At 40.5% G+C, this 15,268-nt stretch overlaps 1 protein-coding gene across 1 annotated transcript; it reads left to right on the forward strand.

Annotated features, from left to right (window-relative positions):
• The first annotated feature begins 377 nt into the window (after window positions 1–377).
• Window positions 378–1,316, forward strand: LOC106847764 (olfactory receptor 2D2-like). Its single transcript, XM_014867244.3, has one exon. It carries the CDS (start codon window positions 378–380, stop codon window positions 1,314–1,316), a length of 939 nt encoding a protein of 312 aa, XP_014722730.3.
• Window positions 1,317–15,268: the final 13,952 nt, after the last annotated feature.

The following is a 15,268-nucleotide window of genomic DNA, read 5'->3' on the forward strand; positions in this document are numbered from 1 at the left end:
AATGTTAAATGAAGACATAGCAACCTCTGTTGTCCCAAGAGAAAACAGAAAATAGGGTAAGTAATAGAGAGAAAAGCGAGGCTGTGTTAGGAGGAGGAATAGGCACCTACAGGCCAGGATGGAACGCAGCACACAGCGCTTCCCTGACTCTGCCTTCCCCACTTCCATCACTGTGACCCTCCACTAAATCCTGAACCAAACCCCAATACCACTCAAACTACCATGGAAACAAATCCAGTGGTACCTCCATCTGCCAATCCAAACTTCCTGTTAGGAAATATAAAGGAAACAATGGGTGTGAAAATTCCTTACATGCCCTTGTCACAGACACTCAGTAAATTACATATCCCCAAAACTCTTTAAACAGGCAGATCACAATGAAGGAGCTCAACCAGTCCACTGTGACAGAATTCATTCTCTTGGGCTTCGCCCCCAACCCCAGGGCCAATCCTCTGCTCTTCACCTTCTTTCTAGTCTTTTACCTGATGATCCTTGTGAGCAACAGCCTCCTCATCACCCTCATCCACCAGGACTCGCGCCTCCACACGCCCATGTACTTTTTCATCAGTGTCCTCTCCGTGCTGGATGTGTGCTACACCACCACTACTGTGCCTCAGATGCTCGTGCATATTCTCAGCAAGAAGAGGGCCATCTCTTTTGCTAGGTGTGTAGCCCAGATGTACATCTTCCTCCTCTTTGAGATCACCGAGTCCTGGCTTTTCTCCATCATGTCCGTGGACAGGTACATGGCCATCTGCCACCCTCTCCGATATAAGGTCATCCTGAGCCGCTGGGCGTGCCTCCTCATGGTGGGCATCTGTGCAGCATATGGTGTGGTGGGTGGCCTGTGTGATACCTTCTTTGCTATGCGCTTGCCCTATTGTGGTCCTAATGAAATTGACCACTACTTTTGTGAGGTTCCTGCCATCCTGAAGCTGGCCTGTGCAGACACATCCCTCAATGACTTGGTAGACTTCATCGTAGGGTTCAATGTCATCGTGGTCCCACTCTCCCTAGTTGTCATTGTCTATGCCAACATCTCTGCCACCATCATGAAGATCCGCTCAGTCCAGGGGCAGATCAAGGCCTTCTCCACCTGTGCCTCCCACATCACCGTGGTCACCATCTTCGCCATTCCCTGCATCATCATGTACATGAGCCCTGGCTCTGACTCCTTGTCAAACAGTGGCAAGAAAATGGCCCTTTTCTATAACGTCGCCACAGCCTTCCTCAACCCTGTCATCTACAGTCTGAGGAACAAGGATGTCAAAAAGGCTTTCCTCAAATTGATGGGATGGGGCAGAGTGAGATTTTAAAGCTGAAGACCTGGGGAGCTGAACAAAGCAGGACTCACCCTCACCAACTCCCTGAGGTGTTGATTCCATAAAGCTGGAAGAGCTGATTCCATAATGCCTACTCTTCACCCTCGCCCCATGGGAGGCAACAGGGTGCTTGGACCACTGCAGTGTCTCTGGTGATGTGGTTGGAACAGAGACAATTGTGAAGATCCAGCACACTGGTCAAGAGGCTGGATTTAGTGCCAGACAGAACAGGAGGAGAGACTTGCTTTTTCCAATTACTAGAAACTGTGAATTTCTGCAAGTGATTTTACTACTTTCAGGAGTAAAGTACTTTAAGTATCTCTTCCTCACAAGGAAGTTGTAGGGATTAAATATGACAATATATGAAAAGTGCTTAATACAGAGCCTGGCATGTAGTAATTTTTCAACAAATGTTAGTTTTAATTTTTAAAATTTATTACTGAGGGATGAACTATCCACTGGGAGTCAGCCATGATCCTCCTGGGCTGTGGAAGTGACAGGAGCCCTAGAGAGTAAAGGAGAAAAAGGGAGGGAAGGTAGAAGAAGTAGAGACTCAAAACTGAAAAGTGGAGAATCTCAGGGTGAGAAAGAGACTTGAGAAGGAGGAAATGAACCTGTATCCACCCATCTGGCAACTGTGTCAGTTAGAGCCCCTGAGGTTGATTGAAATTATCTTGGGAAGGGGAAGAATACTGTTTTATGACCATTCATTTCTGTTCTTTTGTATTTTTATACCTCTTGATTTCCCTTTTCTCCTTGTTTCTAATAAAGTTCATTTTGGAAAACTATATCCTGTCTTGGCTGATCTCAAGGAAAGGAGACTCTGTCCACTTAAGGACAAGCGAAATTAGAGAGGGACAGTGGGCTTAATGTTACCCCAGATGCAAAATTTAGGGACTCCAGAGAGAAGTTAAAAACTCAGTGGGGGTTTTTTTGCTCTGTTCCCTCTTGCTTGAAAATCTGCTTATTCCTCATAGAATCTTTACAGACATAAATTGTTTTTTCCCAGGCTTCTCCAATCTGCGCGGTCATGTTACTTAGCATCACTCATATTTACTGGCTTTTGCCTCTGCTTGCTGCCGCAGAAACTCCAGCACCCAACAAAGCAATCCCATTAGGTTCTAGAGACACGTTCCACAAGCTAGCATGCAGCCCTCTTGGGTTCTTCTTTCAGCCCCTTTGCTGATGTACATTGCTTGTGAAACTCCTTGCAAAAAACTCAGCTAGGCTCGGCGGAAAATTTTAACAGGAATGCCTGTGCCCTCCCTGAGAGGCCAGGGTGCAGGTTCACAATGTCCTCAAAGGTGTTACCTTGCCCCACCACCCAGGAGACAGAGTGTTGCATAAATAATGAATGAAAATTAAAGGCAAATAACAAAACAGGGCATATAATTGCAACATACTTACAGACACGTGGATAACATCATTGACATAGAAAGAGCTCTTGCAAATTGGTAAGAAAAATACAAACACGCCAGCAAACTGGCAACAGATATGAACGATTCCCAAAAAGAAATCCAGACCATCAGTAAACATTTGGGAAAATCTCCTCCCAGTAGCTACCAAAGAAATGCAAATATCAGAGATATCACTTTTCTTCCTTTGAAACTGGCTAACAGCTTTTTAGACAATAGAGTTGGAGGTGGCCAGAATACAAAGAAACGTGGCCTTTCATACGTGCTAGTGTGAGTGTAAATTGATCTTTTTGCAAGATGATTTGACTTGATGTATCAAGAACCTTAAATATGTTCATAGCCTTCAACCCAGTATTTCCACTTTTAGGACACTTTAGGAAATAGACATTAGAAATGCTGGAAAAGTAACATTATAACATTGCCATAATAATTCTCATTGTGCCACATATGATAGGAGCAAATTGGAACCAATTGACAACACTACTGAAATAGTGAGTGATTTAAACATATTACGGTAGGGCCACATAATGGTCTACTGTATAGATGTGACCAGGGAACCAGGCAAAGAAAGGATTACCCAGAATCTGGTTAAAACAAACAATCTGTCCAGTGTTTTTCAAGCAAGAAGAAACTATGTGGTTTGTTTGCAGAAACGGATGTCCCCGTTTTGCAGATGTTGTTGTTTTGCAGAGAAATCAAACCACAGCTGTTCCAACATCACACTTTCTAAAGTTACCTTAATTCATTAGCTTCTTAAATTCTCCTTCTCTGGGAGGGTCCTGATAAGCATTTTTAGATCATGTGATGTATGTAACAACACGTATACATGCTATGTATGGGCCTTAGAAGAACACAGTTGTTACACAGTTGTTACGCAAATAAACCCAGATCTTCTGCTCTCTTTAAAGTCTCCACCGGTTGCACTGAGCTGGGGGAGACTGCTTTGGGAGTTATCCCTGGTGATCCCCATTGCTTGCGCAAGCAATAAACCGTTCTTCACCTATTTCTGCCTTGGTTGTGCTCTTCGGCTCCGCACTCACCAAGAGACGATCCCATTGCATTTGGTTACATAGCCACTTAAAATGTATTTTATAAGGATATTTAATGGTGTAAATGCTTACAACTTGACGCTAGGTGAATAAAAGCAAGAAACAGCTGGTGAACAGCATGTTGTTACCAAACCATTAACTCTTGTAAATGCCTTTTCACCCCTGAAATCAGACACTAAGGCTTAGAATATGGGAGAATTAATCAACTAATTTAGGCAACCGACCTTATGTGTACTTTCACACTCATTCACTTGCTCCTCTCTCTCACTCCAATTTAATTTTACCTCCAATCACAATATATCCAGACATCTGGAAATTAGGAGCTTCCAACAATCCAATCCACTCTGTGAACCTCTTCTCTTAAATTCACACTGCAGGGCTGAAATCATGCCAGGACTCCCAGGAAATTCCAGTAAACCCAGAGACACAAGTCTGCTTTGATAATCTCTGGCATTGTTACAAACACTTCATTTTTTTCCAAAAAGGGCAAACCTGTTCAATCTCTGGAACAAGTCTTCTCCACTGAGCGATCTCTGTCAGTTCCATCAAGAGTATTTCAAATTTCTCTATCCTGATATCTTTGGGTTTTTTAAAAAGATTTTATTTTTCCTTTTTCTCCCCAAAGCCCTCCGGTACATAGTTGTATATTTTTAGTTGTGGGTCCTTCTAGTTGTGGCATGTGGGACGCCACCTCAGCATGGCCTGATGAGTGGTGCCATGTCCGCGCCCAGGATCCGAACCGGTGAAATCCTGGGCCGCCAAAGCTGGAGCGCGCGAACTTAACCACTTGGTGGGGCCGGCCCCAATCCTGACATCTTACTATGTCTATCCACTGTGACATGGAAACTAACCCCTCATCCAAATAGCTTCAGGTTACTGTTTATTTCTAATTTCTACTTCTATGTTAGTCAATGCTGGCAATTTACATTTTTCTTGAAAACTTTTCATTTTATCTTGGTTTTCAAATTTACTGGCGTCAAGCATTTTATAATGTGCAGTACACGTAGTTCTGTGCCTTCTTTTGATTCTTCATACGTATTTGTTTCTTCTCTCTTTATTCTTTGATCAGTCTTGCCAAAGGGCCATCTATTTTTGTATTTTCAAAGTTAGAAATTGGTTTTGTTGATGAACCCTCTGCTACATTGATTTTTGCTTTTGTCTTTATTACTTTCTTCCTCCTATTTTCTTTAAGTTTAGTCTATCCCCTTGAGTTGAATGACTAGCTCATTTTTCAGTCTTTCTCATTTTGTAATGCATATAAAGCTATAAATTTCCATCTAAACACCATTTTCACCGCATCCTACAAAGTTTTGCTATGTAGTGGTTGCACTGTCATTCAGTTCTAATTGTAGTCTGTTCTGCTACAATGCGTATAACCATAACTGAAATTAGCCCAAATCAACTAATAAATAGGGGAATAAAGTCATTGTAAGTGACAGATCTCATTGGCTCATATACACTTTTATCCAACATATTCATGTTTTGCATAACCAAGTAGTAATCAGCCCAGGTCCTGATTATATGACAATCAGAACTTTCCCAAGGCCCAGCCTGTGGCCAGAGCATTGCAGGGAAAAATATTTATTTCTATGCAGCCAACCATGTTCACATTCCAGGTTTTCACATCCCAGTCTGAACATGTGGTCAAATGGGACATAAGTCAACTGAAAGCAGGAAAACCAGTAAAGAGGATTTCAACTCAGTCCCCGGAAGTACTCATACTTGGCAGCAGGTTGCCAAATGAGGTAGCAGAAGTAGGCATTCACTCTAAGCCTGGTCATCAAGGCTGTGGAAGACCTCTGATACTGCTTCCAGTTCTGAGGAGCATGATTACAAGAAATTTGCGGAGCAGCGGTACCAGGCACATCACCCCTTCCTACGTTACTTCCCTCTTGCAGGGGGTTCTGATGAAATGTTCTGCCTCTACCTTTTCCCAGGGTGGTTGGTATCTACCAGACTTAGTGGTTCTTACAGAGTCCTCAGCGTCTCTAACGGGGTACATATGGATCTTCTGGCTGCTAGGAGCTGATGGGGGTGGGGACCACAGAAGTGTTGAGCTCTGCTTCCCATGGACACAAAGGACCCTGTGTCTACACCAAAGTGCCACTAGTCCTGAGTAAGTGGTATCTCATGGCCAGGCTCCAGTGACCCGCAAGGAGCTCGCAACCAGCTCCTCCAACTCACAGTCACAGCAGCTTTGTAGGATCAGAAGCACTATACTTTTCATTAGATCCAGTTGTTTAAGGCCTCCACCAGGTAGAAGAAGTGGATGCTCTAGGGCCATGCTGGACAGGCTAGCCCTGAACCAGCTCGCTATTTGTAGCAGTCATAGTTCACTCAAGGAAGAGAGCTCTGCACATGTTACAGATAAGGGATTTACTTTAGAAATTAGACCGTACACGATCGTAGCAAGAACTGGGAAAGTAAATATCTGAAAAAGGCATTGGCATTGAATATGGCATTGAAAAACCATAACAACCACGAAGAGGAGCACAGATTTGGAATTTTCTCTAGTCCCCCAGTGACATCAAGTTTTGAGGACAACAATATTTAGATCTGGTTTCCCCATCCAAGATCTGGAAGGATTTGTCTTCAAGCAGTTGGAAGGTCCCTTTGTTAGCTACCCTAGCAGCCAGTTTGACCTTCTGGGAGTCAGTGTTCTCAGGTCACGTTCTTGGTTCAGAGGATGCATTGGAGACCACAATTCCCACAGTGGCCCAAGTCACTAGCCTTGCCCCTAGTTGGGTCTTCTAAAGCTGTTCAATGAGCAGGAAAGGTTTTCTAGAAAGAGAACATCTCAGCCAATCACAGTACCAAAAGAGACTCTGTTACCATGGGGGTCTTAGGAAACTTCAGCTCTTGGGTCAAGGAGGCTTGCATCCAGCCTAGAATATATTGGTCCCAGTGGTCCTCGGTGGTTCTCCCTACATAGTGGAAGTTAGGGGCTGTGCACTCTTCTGAATGTGTGGGGATGGTGGAAACACCCATCCTCCAATCTGCCTCCCGTCTCTCCAGAGCAGTCATGTGGGATGGTACAATGACTCACTGTCAGGGCACAGCATACTTTTGGGCCACATTTCCAGAGGGCCACAAGCAAAAGGAAGCTGGATCTAAGGCTTGCTGGGCAGAAGTGGATAGTTATGAGTAGTGCTATATTTAGTGTTTTGTGTATCACTCTCACATATACAACGCTGTACCTGTAGTGAACAATAATGTATCACACCCATAAAATTTGTTGAGATAGATCTCATGTTAAGAATTCTTACCACAATAAAATAAAAAAAAGGATGTCTACAAAAAACTTTCTGCTAATGTCATACATAATGGTGAAGGACTAAGTGTTTTTTCTAACATCGGGAATAAGACAAGGAACTTGCTCTCACCACTCCTGTTCAAAACAGTACTGGAAGTCCTAGCCAGTGCAATAAGGCCAAAAAACAAAAGATTTAAAGGGAGAATTAAAACTGCCTCTGTTTTCTTATTTTCAGCTGACATGATTGTCTATGTAGAAATCCCCAAAACTTCTACACAAAAAAACTTCTTAGAACTAATTAATGAATTTGCCAATGTTGCAGGATACAAGGTTAAATAGATCACATTTCTATACACCAGCAATAACAATCGGAGATCAAAATTAAAATGTAATACAATTTCAATAGCTCCATAAAAATTGATATGTGCAGATATAGCTTAACAAAATGTGATGAAAGAAATCAAATAAACCTAAATAAATGGAAAGACATACCATGTTTATGGATCAGAAGACACAAATAAAAGTCAGTTGTCAATTCTCCCCAAATTTATCTGTAATGTAATTCCCCCAAAAATTGCTACAGCACTTTTTGTTGATGTGGACAAGTTGATTGTAAAATTTATCTGGAAAGATAAAGGACTAGAATAACTGAAAGACATTTGAAAAGAAGATGGAAGAATCACACTATTCCATATAAGACTAATCATTTAGCTTCAATAATCATGACAATGTGGTATTGGTAAATGGATAGACTTATAGATCCAGGAAACAGACTAGAGAGTCCAGAATTAGACCCACACAAGTGTAGTCAACTCATATTTTATGAAAGCTCAAAAGCAACTTAGCAGTGGAAGAGCAGACAGTTTTTCAACAGACAGTGTTTAAACAGTTGGACATCTAGAGGAGAAAAAAAGAACCTCACTCTAAATCTCACGCTTTATACACAAAGTAACTAAAACGGATTATAGACTTAAGTGTAAAATATAAGGCTTTTTTTTTTTTTTTAGCAAAAAAGGAGAAAATCTTCATGACCTAGGTTTGGGCAAAGATTTCTTAGACATTTAGACCAAAACATAATCCATAAAATCAAAACTTGATAAACTGAACTTCACCGAAATTGAAAACTTTGCTCTGTGAAAGACCCTGTTAAGAGGATGAAAAGACAGGCCACAGATTGGGAGGAAATATTTGCAAATCAGATATCTGACAAAGAACTTGTATCCAGAATATATATAATACTCTCTAAATTCAACTGTAAGAAAACAAATAATCCAATTAGCAAATAGATATATTTGAACAGACTACTCAACAGCGGATGTTTGGATGGCAAGTAAATGTATGAAATGATGTTCAGCACAGAAACTATTAATCAAATGCAAATTACAGCTATAAGGAGGTATCACTACACTATTACATTGCAGGCTATTACAAGCTAAAATAAAAAATATTGACAACACACAATGCTGGAAAGTATGCAGAGCAACTGGATCTCTCATACATTACTAGTGGAATGTAAAATTGTGCAGTCTCTCTGGAAAACTGTTTGGTATATGTCTTTTAAACAAAATAGCTTTATTAAGATATAATTGACATACCATAAAATTTACCCACTTAAAGTGTGCAATTCAATGGTGTTTATTATATTCACAGAGCTGTGTAAGCCTCACCACAATGTAATTTTAGAACATTTTCAGCACCCCGAAAACAAACTCCATACCTATTAGCAATCACTCTTCGTACCCCCATCTTATTCCCAGGTCTACTCAACTGGTACTAGTGTACTTTCTATCTCTATAGATTTGCCTATTTGGGACATTTCGTGTAAATGGAAATATGTGAACTTTTCTCACTGGCTTCTTTGCTGATTTCAGGGATCATCTATGTTGTAGCATGTGACAGTATTCCATCCTTTTATTGCAAAATAATATTCCCCTGTATGGATATACCATTTTTTATTTTTCCATTCAGTTGATGGACATTTGAGTTAATTCCACTTTTTGGCTATTATGATAATGATGTTAGGAACATGCATGCACAAGCTTTTTGTGCAAACATATATGTATTCATTTCTCTTAGATATATATCTAGAAGTAGAATTGATGGGTCATATGATAATTCTATTTTTAACATTTTGAAGAAATGTCAGACTGTTTTCCAAGGCAGCAGCACCATTTTACATTCCTACTAGCTGTGTATGAGGGTTCCAATTTCTCCACATTCTCACCAATACTTGTTATTGTAAGTCTTTTTATTTATAGCCATCCTAGTAGGTATGAAGTAGATCTCATTCTGGTTTTGATTGGAATATTATTATAAGCATCGCATATTATATGACCCAGCCATCACATTCCTGGGAATTAATTCTAGAGAAAAAGAGAAAAATAACTTTTTTTCCAAAAATCTTTACTTAAATATTCATTGCAGATTTATTTGTAATAGTCAAGAACTGGGAACAACCTAAATGTGCTACAACAGGTGAGTGGATAAACAAACTTTGGTACCTCCCTACAATAGAATACTACTCAGCAGTATAAAGGAACAAACTGTTGATATGTGGCAACAACTTGGATAATCTCAAAGGCATTAGGTTGTTTTAAAATAATTTAGCCTCAAAAAGTTACCTACTGCATGATTCCATTTATGTAACATTCTCAAAATGGCAAAATTAAAGTAATGGAGAACAAATCAGTGGCAATCAGTGTCAGGTTAGAGTTATGGGATTATAGATAATGTTTCTTTCCAGTGATCGAACAGTTTTGTATCCTTATTGTGGTTACATGAACCTGTGCATGTAATAAAATTTCCGAAACCATATACAGAAAAAAAATGAGTATATGTGATAAATGGTGAAACCCTAATAAGGTCTGTAGTTTAGTTAATAGCATTGTGCCAATGTCAATTTACTGCATATGATAATATACTATAGTTACGGAATATGTTAATTATTGGTGGGAGCTGCATAAAGGGTGGTACTTGAGAACTCAATTTACTGTTCTTGCAACTTCTTGTGAGTCTTAAATTATTTCAAAATAAAATGTTGGGTTTTTTAATAGCTACTGTGCCCCGGTAGAGACTGAAAACGTAAGTATGGGTCACCACATGTCTTGGTGAACACCCTGACCAAGGCTGAGTTGGCCCTTGCCACTGCTCTAAGCCAAACGCCGGTAGCAGAGATATTGAGTTGAGCCTTTGACGTGGTATAAGTCCCTGGGGAGACCAGTCAGTTACCTGGTGACAAATAAATTATATTAGATCCTTTCCATAGTGAAGGGGCTGCAGTAAGTCCTCCTAAGGATAGGCGCATATTCAGGTTTGCCTTTCCTGCATGCAGTATTTCTGATAATGCTTGATTAATGGTCTTATAGAGTATCTTATCCATTGCCATAATATCCCGTGCAGTGTCATCTCCAACTAGGGACACACTTTACCTCAAAAATAAACCATGATGGTCTCCTCACAGTCACAGAATTCAGTGGCTTCCCATTGTGCCTTGACACCCAGAAACATCTGGATCTGATAGGATGGTGGAATTATGTATTGAAGTTTCAGTTATCGTGTCATTTGGGAGACAGCGTTTTGCAAGATTATTGTGCCGTCCTATAGAATGCAGTTTATGACTTATACAAGTAGTCACTATATGGCTGCATCTTCTTCTGGAAGAGAAGGCACAGATCCAGGAACCAAGAGGTGTAATGGGAGTGGTCCTTCTCGCTAATATATGAAATATGCTCCAGAGAAATTTTTTCTCTTCTTATCCCTGCAACTTTGGGCTTGTGCTCAAAGGAGGAATTTGTTCATTAGGGAAGAGATCTACAGGTCTGATGAATCAGAAGCTGGATTGCTTGCGGGCCACTATTGCTAAACCAACAGGTAGAGGAGGGTACCGGCTGCAGTAATTGATCCTTATTACCAGGGGAAAATTGGTTTGCAAAGGAGGGCCGGTGGGACTATGTATCTTGTACTCCCTTGACAATTAGAAATTGTAGTAAATAAGTAGTAAATAATCCCTGGAGATCTAATGCACCCTATAGTGAATATAGACATCAATATTGTATTATAATAATCAAACTTACTAAGAGACTAGATCTTAATTATTCCAACCACAAAAAAGAAATGATAATTATGTGATGTGATAGACGTGTCAACTACCATTACAATGGCAATCATATTACAATATATAAATGTATCAAGTCAACACCTTACACATTTTAAATTTATACATTATATATCAAATATATTTCAATTAAAAATACATAATGAAATAAAAATACTTCTCTTGAAAAGAGAGAAAAAAGAATAGGGCTTTAGTACTCAGATCTTAGAAGAATGCAGGTTTGAGACACCCCATCAAATGAAGCACCCCATCCAGATGAGGTGTTGGCCAAAGGTAACAAGAACATGGAATGGATGTTGGAAGAACAAAGTCATGATTATCGACTAAGGCGCTAAGCTGAGCTACAGAAGTACAGACTAAGGCAGCTATGCTTTATTATAATTATTTATCCCCGATCCATGTTTTTCCCTTGTTACCTTATGTGAAGAACTCTGGTGGTAGCTAACATTTTAGGTTTTAGGTTGAAATATGACGAAATTGTCATTTTCCCAACCTAGTATGGAAGCTGAAGGGAATGAATTTTGTGCTGGTGAGAGGAATTTTTATTCCATACAATGTACACAGGTGGATGTGTAAGGACAAAAGAGGAGAACTGTGCTGAATACCTACTGTCTGATCCATTCTCATCCTTCTGCATCCTATTATGCACTCTGGGAAGCTGCCCATACAGACAACAGCAATGGACTCTCTTGCCCTCTTGCTTTCATTTGAGTGTGGCCAATGAGAAGAAATTGTAAAAGACAGAGGACATAAGGAGAGTAAGGGAGGAGGATTATGCCCCTGGCTGCCTCCCCTGCAGGTTTCTGTCCCCCTCTACTGAAGGTGATAACTCCTTTCAGGTAACACTCTCAATACATCTTGCTCTCTCTCTCTCTCTCTCTTTTTGCCTCTCTCTCTCCATCTGCGTGTGTGTCTCTTTCAATAACTATCTCTTTCTGTTTTTTTTTCTTTTCTTTTTTTTTCACTGAGGAAGATTGTCCCTGAGCTAACATCTGTGTCCAATCTTCCTCTATTTCATATGTGGGATGATGCCACAGCATGGTTTGATGAGCAGTGTGTAGGTCCAAGCCTGAGATCCAAACTCATGAACCCCGAGCTGCGGAAGTGGAGCACGTGAACCTAACCACTATGCCACGGGGCTGGCCCCATCCATCCCTTTCTCTTACTCCTTCAAAGGTAGGAGTGGTAATGGACCCCTGCAGTTACCGCCCTGAGGTACTGTACCATTCCTTGGTGCTTTCATTACACACTGCCCACACTTTAATAAGTAGTCTCTTTATTAAATGTGACTCATATTACCCAAATTAAGTGTTCTGTTTTTTTGCCAGGATCCTGATAATTACAAAGTAAATTTGAGATTCTACTATACATCCTGGTGGAGATGTTGAATAGTTAATTAGATATACTTATATCTGTATTTGTGTCTGTATCTAAAGATAAGTAGATATATCTCCAGGAGAGCTATCCAGGCTGAAGATAAAATTGGATAGTCAAAAGCATATAGATGGTTTTTAAAGCCACAAGACTAGATAAGGTCAACAAGGGAATGAACGTACAAAGAAAGGAAAAGAGGGACAAAGACTGAAACTGGGCATTTAAAAATTAAGAGGTCAAGGGGCCAGCCCAGTGGAATAGTGGTTAAGTTCACACTCTCTGCTTTGGTAGCCCAGGGTTCGCAGGTTCAGATCCCAGGCATGGACCTACACACCTTTCATCAAGCCACACAGTGGCAGCATCCCACATAAAATAGAGGAAGATTGGCACAGATTTTAGCTCAGTGACAATCTTCCTCACATACACACACACACAAACACACAGATACACAATAAGAGGTCAAGGAGAAGAGAAACCAGCAAAAAGAGACCAAGAAGGACTGGCCATTGAGTAGGGAGTGTGGAGTCCTTGAAGCAAGTGAAATGAGTACTTCGAGTACGAAAGAGCGATCAAACATGTCCAATGCTGCTGATGGTCAAATACAAGGACTGAGAAGTGACTGCTGCAGTTGGCGACACATAGGTCATTAGTTACCTTCACATGAAGTAGTGGTGAAGGAAGGGTTAGTAGTGTAATGAGGGTGAAACCTGACTGGTGTTTTTCAGAGAATATTGTAGGACAGGTACTGGAGACAGAAATACCAACAACCCTTTCTAGAGGAGAGCAAAGAAATGGGTGGTAGCTGGCAGGGAAAATGAGGACAAAAAAGAGCTATTTTTCTTTGAGATAATATAATGAAGTATTAGTATTTTCTTCCCTTTTTCTTTCTGCCAATTCAAGATAACTGCGTGATTCTCTTTTTCATTCTCCTCAACAAAATAAAGTGAGAGTTTACTAACAAGGAGGCCAAAAGTCAAGTTCCAGTTTTCCTGAAGATAATCACAGACAGTGTCAGACAGGAGACTCACTGCAGACGGCAAATGAGGTCACAGAGACAAGAGAATCTGATGTCAGTCTCACCTGAAACCCTAGAGCCAACCCTGTGTCAAAGAAGTTTGGGTTTCTCCTCTTGATTTTTCTAAAAGTTGTATTCACTACTGAACTTAATAAAAAAAATTTTAATTAAAAAAGCCTGGAGTTTATGCTACAGATCCACTGACACAACGTGGTGTGATATTGTCCATGCGTTGTTGGCTAAATCATGGTCCTCAAACTTAAAAGTACATAGGAATCACCTATAGAATCTTTCAAATGCAAATTGAAATGCCAAGATTCTACATTTCTTAACAATTCCAAGATCATGCTGGTGATGCCTATCTACAGGCCCCTCCTTGAGCTCAAAGCGAGAGTCTAAATCACAAGGGAGAAGATTTGCATGAACCAGTGACCCCTGCAGAATAATATTCACACCCTTGGGTAATCCCCTCCCCTTGAGTTTGGGCTGGACCTAGAAGTTCCCATCTCGTGAATACCTCAAAAGTGGTGGGAAGTCACTTTCAAGATCAGGTTATAAAAGATCCTGGCTTCTGCATTGCTTGCAATGGCTCTATTACTCTCTTGCTTGCTCCCTCTGAGGAATCCAACTGCCATGTGGCAAACTGCTCTAGAGAGAGGCCCACATGTAAGGAACTGATGGATGCTCTGTATAACAGTCAGGAAGGAAATGAGACCCTCAGTCCAATAGCCTACCAGGAATTAGATCCTGGCAACAATCAAGTGTGCTTGAAAGCAGATCCTTCCCCAGTCGAGCCTTAGGATATCTTCAGCTCCACCTGGTACCTTCATTGCTGTCTATTCCAGAGGACCCAGCTAATCTTCACCCACATTCTTGACTCACAGAAACTGCAAAAAAAAAAAAATCTTTGTTGTTTTAAGCCAGAAAATTTGGGAGGTAATTTGTTACACAGCAATATATAACGAATACAGAGGAATTGCAAAGAATCACAAGGAAACTTTTGAGGATGTTATAATGATCTTGATTATGATGGCAGTATATAAACATTTCATAACTCATCAAATTGTGTACTTTAAATGTCTACAGTTTATTGTATGTCAATGTACTTCAATAAAGTTGAAAATGCATTATGAAAGTTTCTGAGTTGGGGGAGATTTTCACCCCATTACTAGGAGATTGTGCTGCCCGCTACAAATATCACTTCACTAAAACAGAGCTCCTTTCTTTAGTGGCATGAGGGTTTATGTCCCCTAAATTCATACTCTCCTAGTAGTACTGGAGGAAAACTGACCTGTATTACTTCCCTAAACTCTATTTTATATGATCACTATTAAATTTTCTTAAACTGTCCTGTTTTCAGAACTTGTCAAATCCTTGATTGAGCTATGGTTGGGTCACTGATCTGAGAGTCTGGAAGTCATCTTGTGCCCATCAGTTGGAACTTATTTCGTGGATCCAGAGCTCAAGCACTCAGTCTCATGTTCATTTAGTAATAGGAAAGATGAATATTGATACCAGTTCATTGTCAGGGCTTGTTAACTGGTAATACAGAGATGAATCAAATATGGGATTTGCCTTCATAGAGTCGAGTGTCTGGTGTCTTCATGCTTGAAGGAGACCCCCTCCCACAGCCTTCTGGGTCTTCTCATACATAATCTCACTGGATCTAACCCATTAATATATCATGTGTGCCCACTAGATATTGGAAAGAATTTGGATGGAGAAG

The sequence above is a fragment of the Equus asinus genome, chromosome 5 (genome assembly GCF_041296235.1).
Source record: "Equus asinus isolate D_3611 breed Donkey chromosome 5, EquAss-T2T_v2, whole genome shotgun sequence".
Lineage (NCBI taxonomy): Eukaryota > Metazoa > Chordata > Mammalia > Perissodactyla > Equidae > Equus > Equus asinus.

Bases quoted from the DNA above. Each gene is read 5' to 3' on its own strand.
- LOC106847764 (XM_014867244.3), top strand. From the start codon at position 378: ATGAAGGAGCTCAACCAGTCCACTGTGACAGAATTCATTCTCTTGGGC.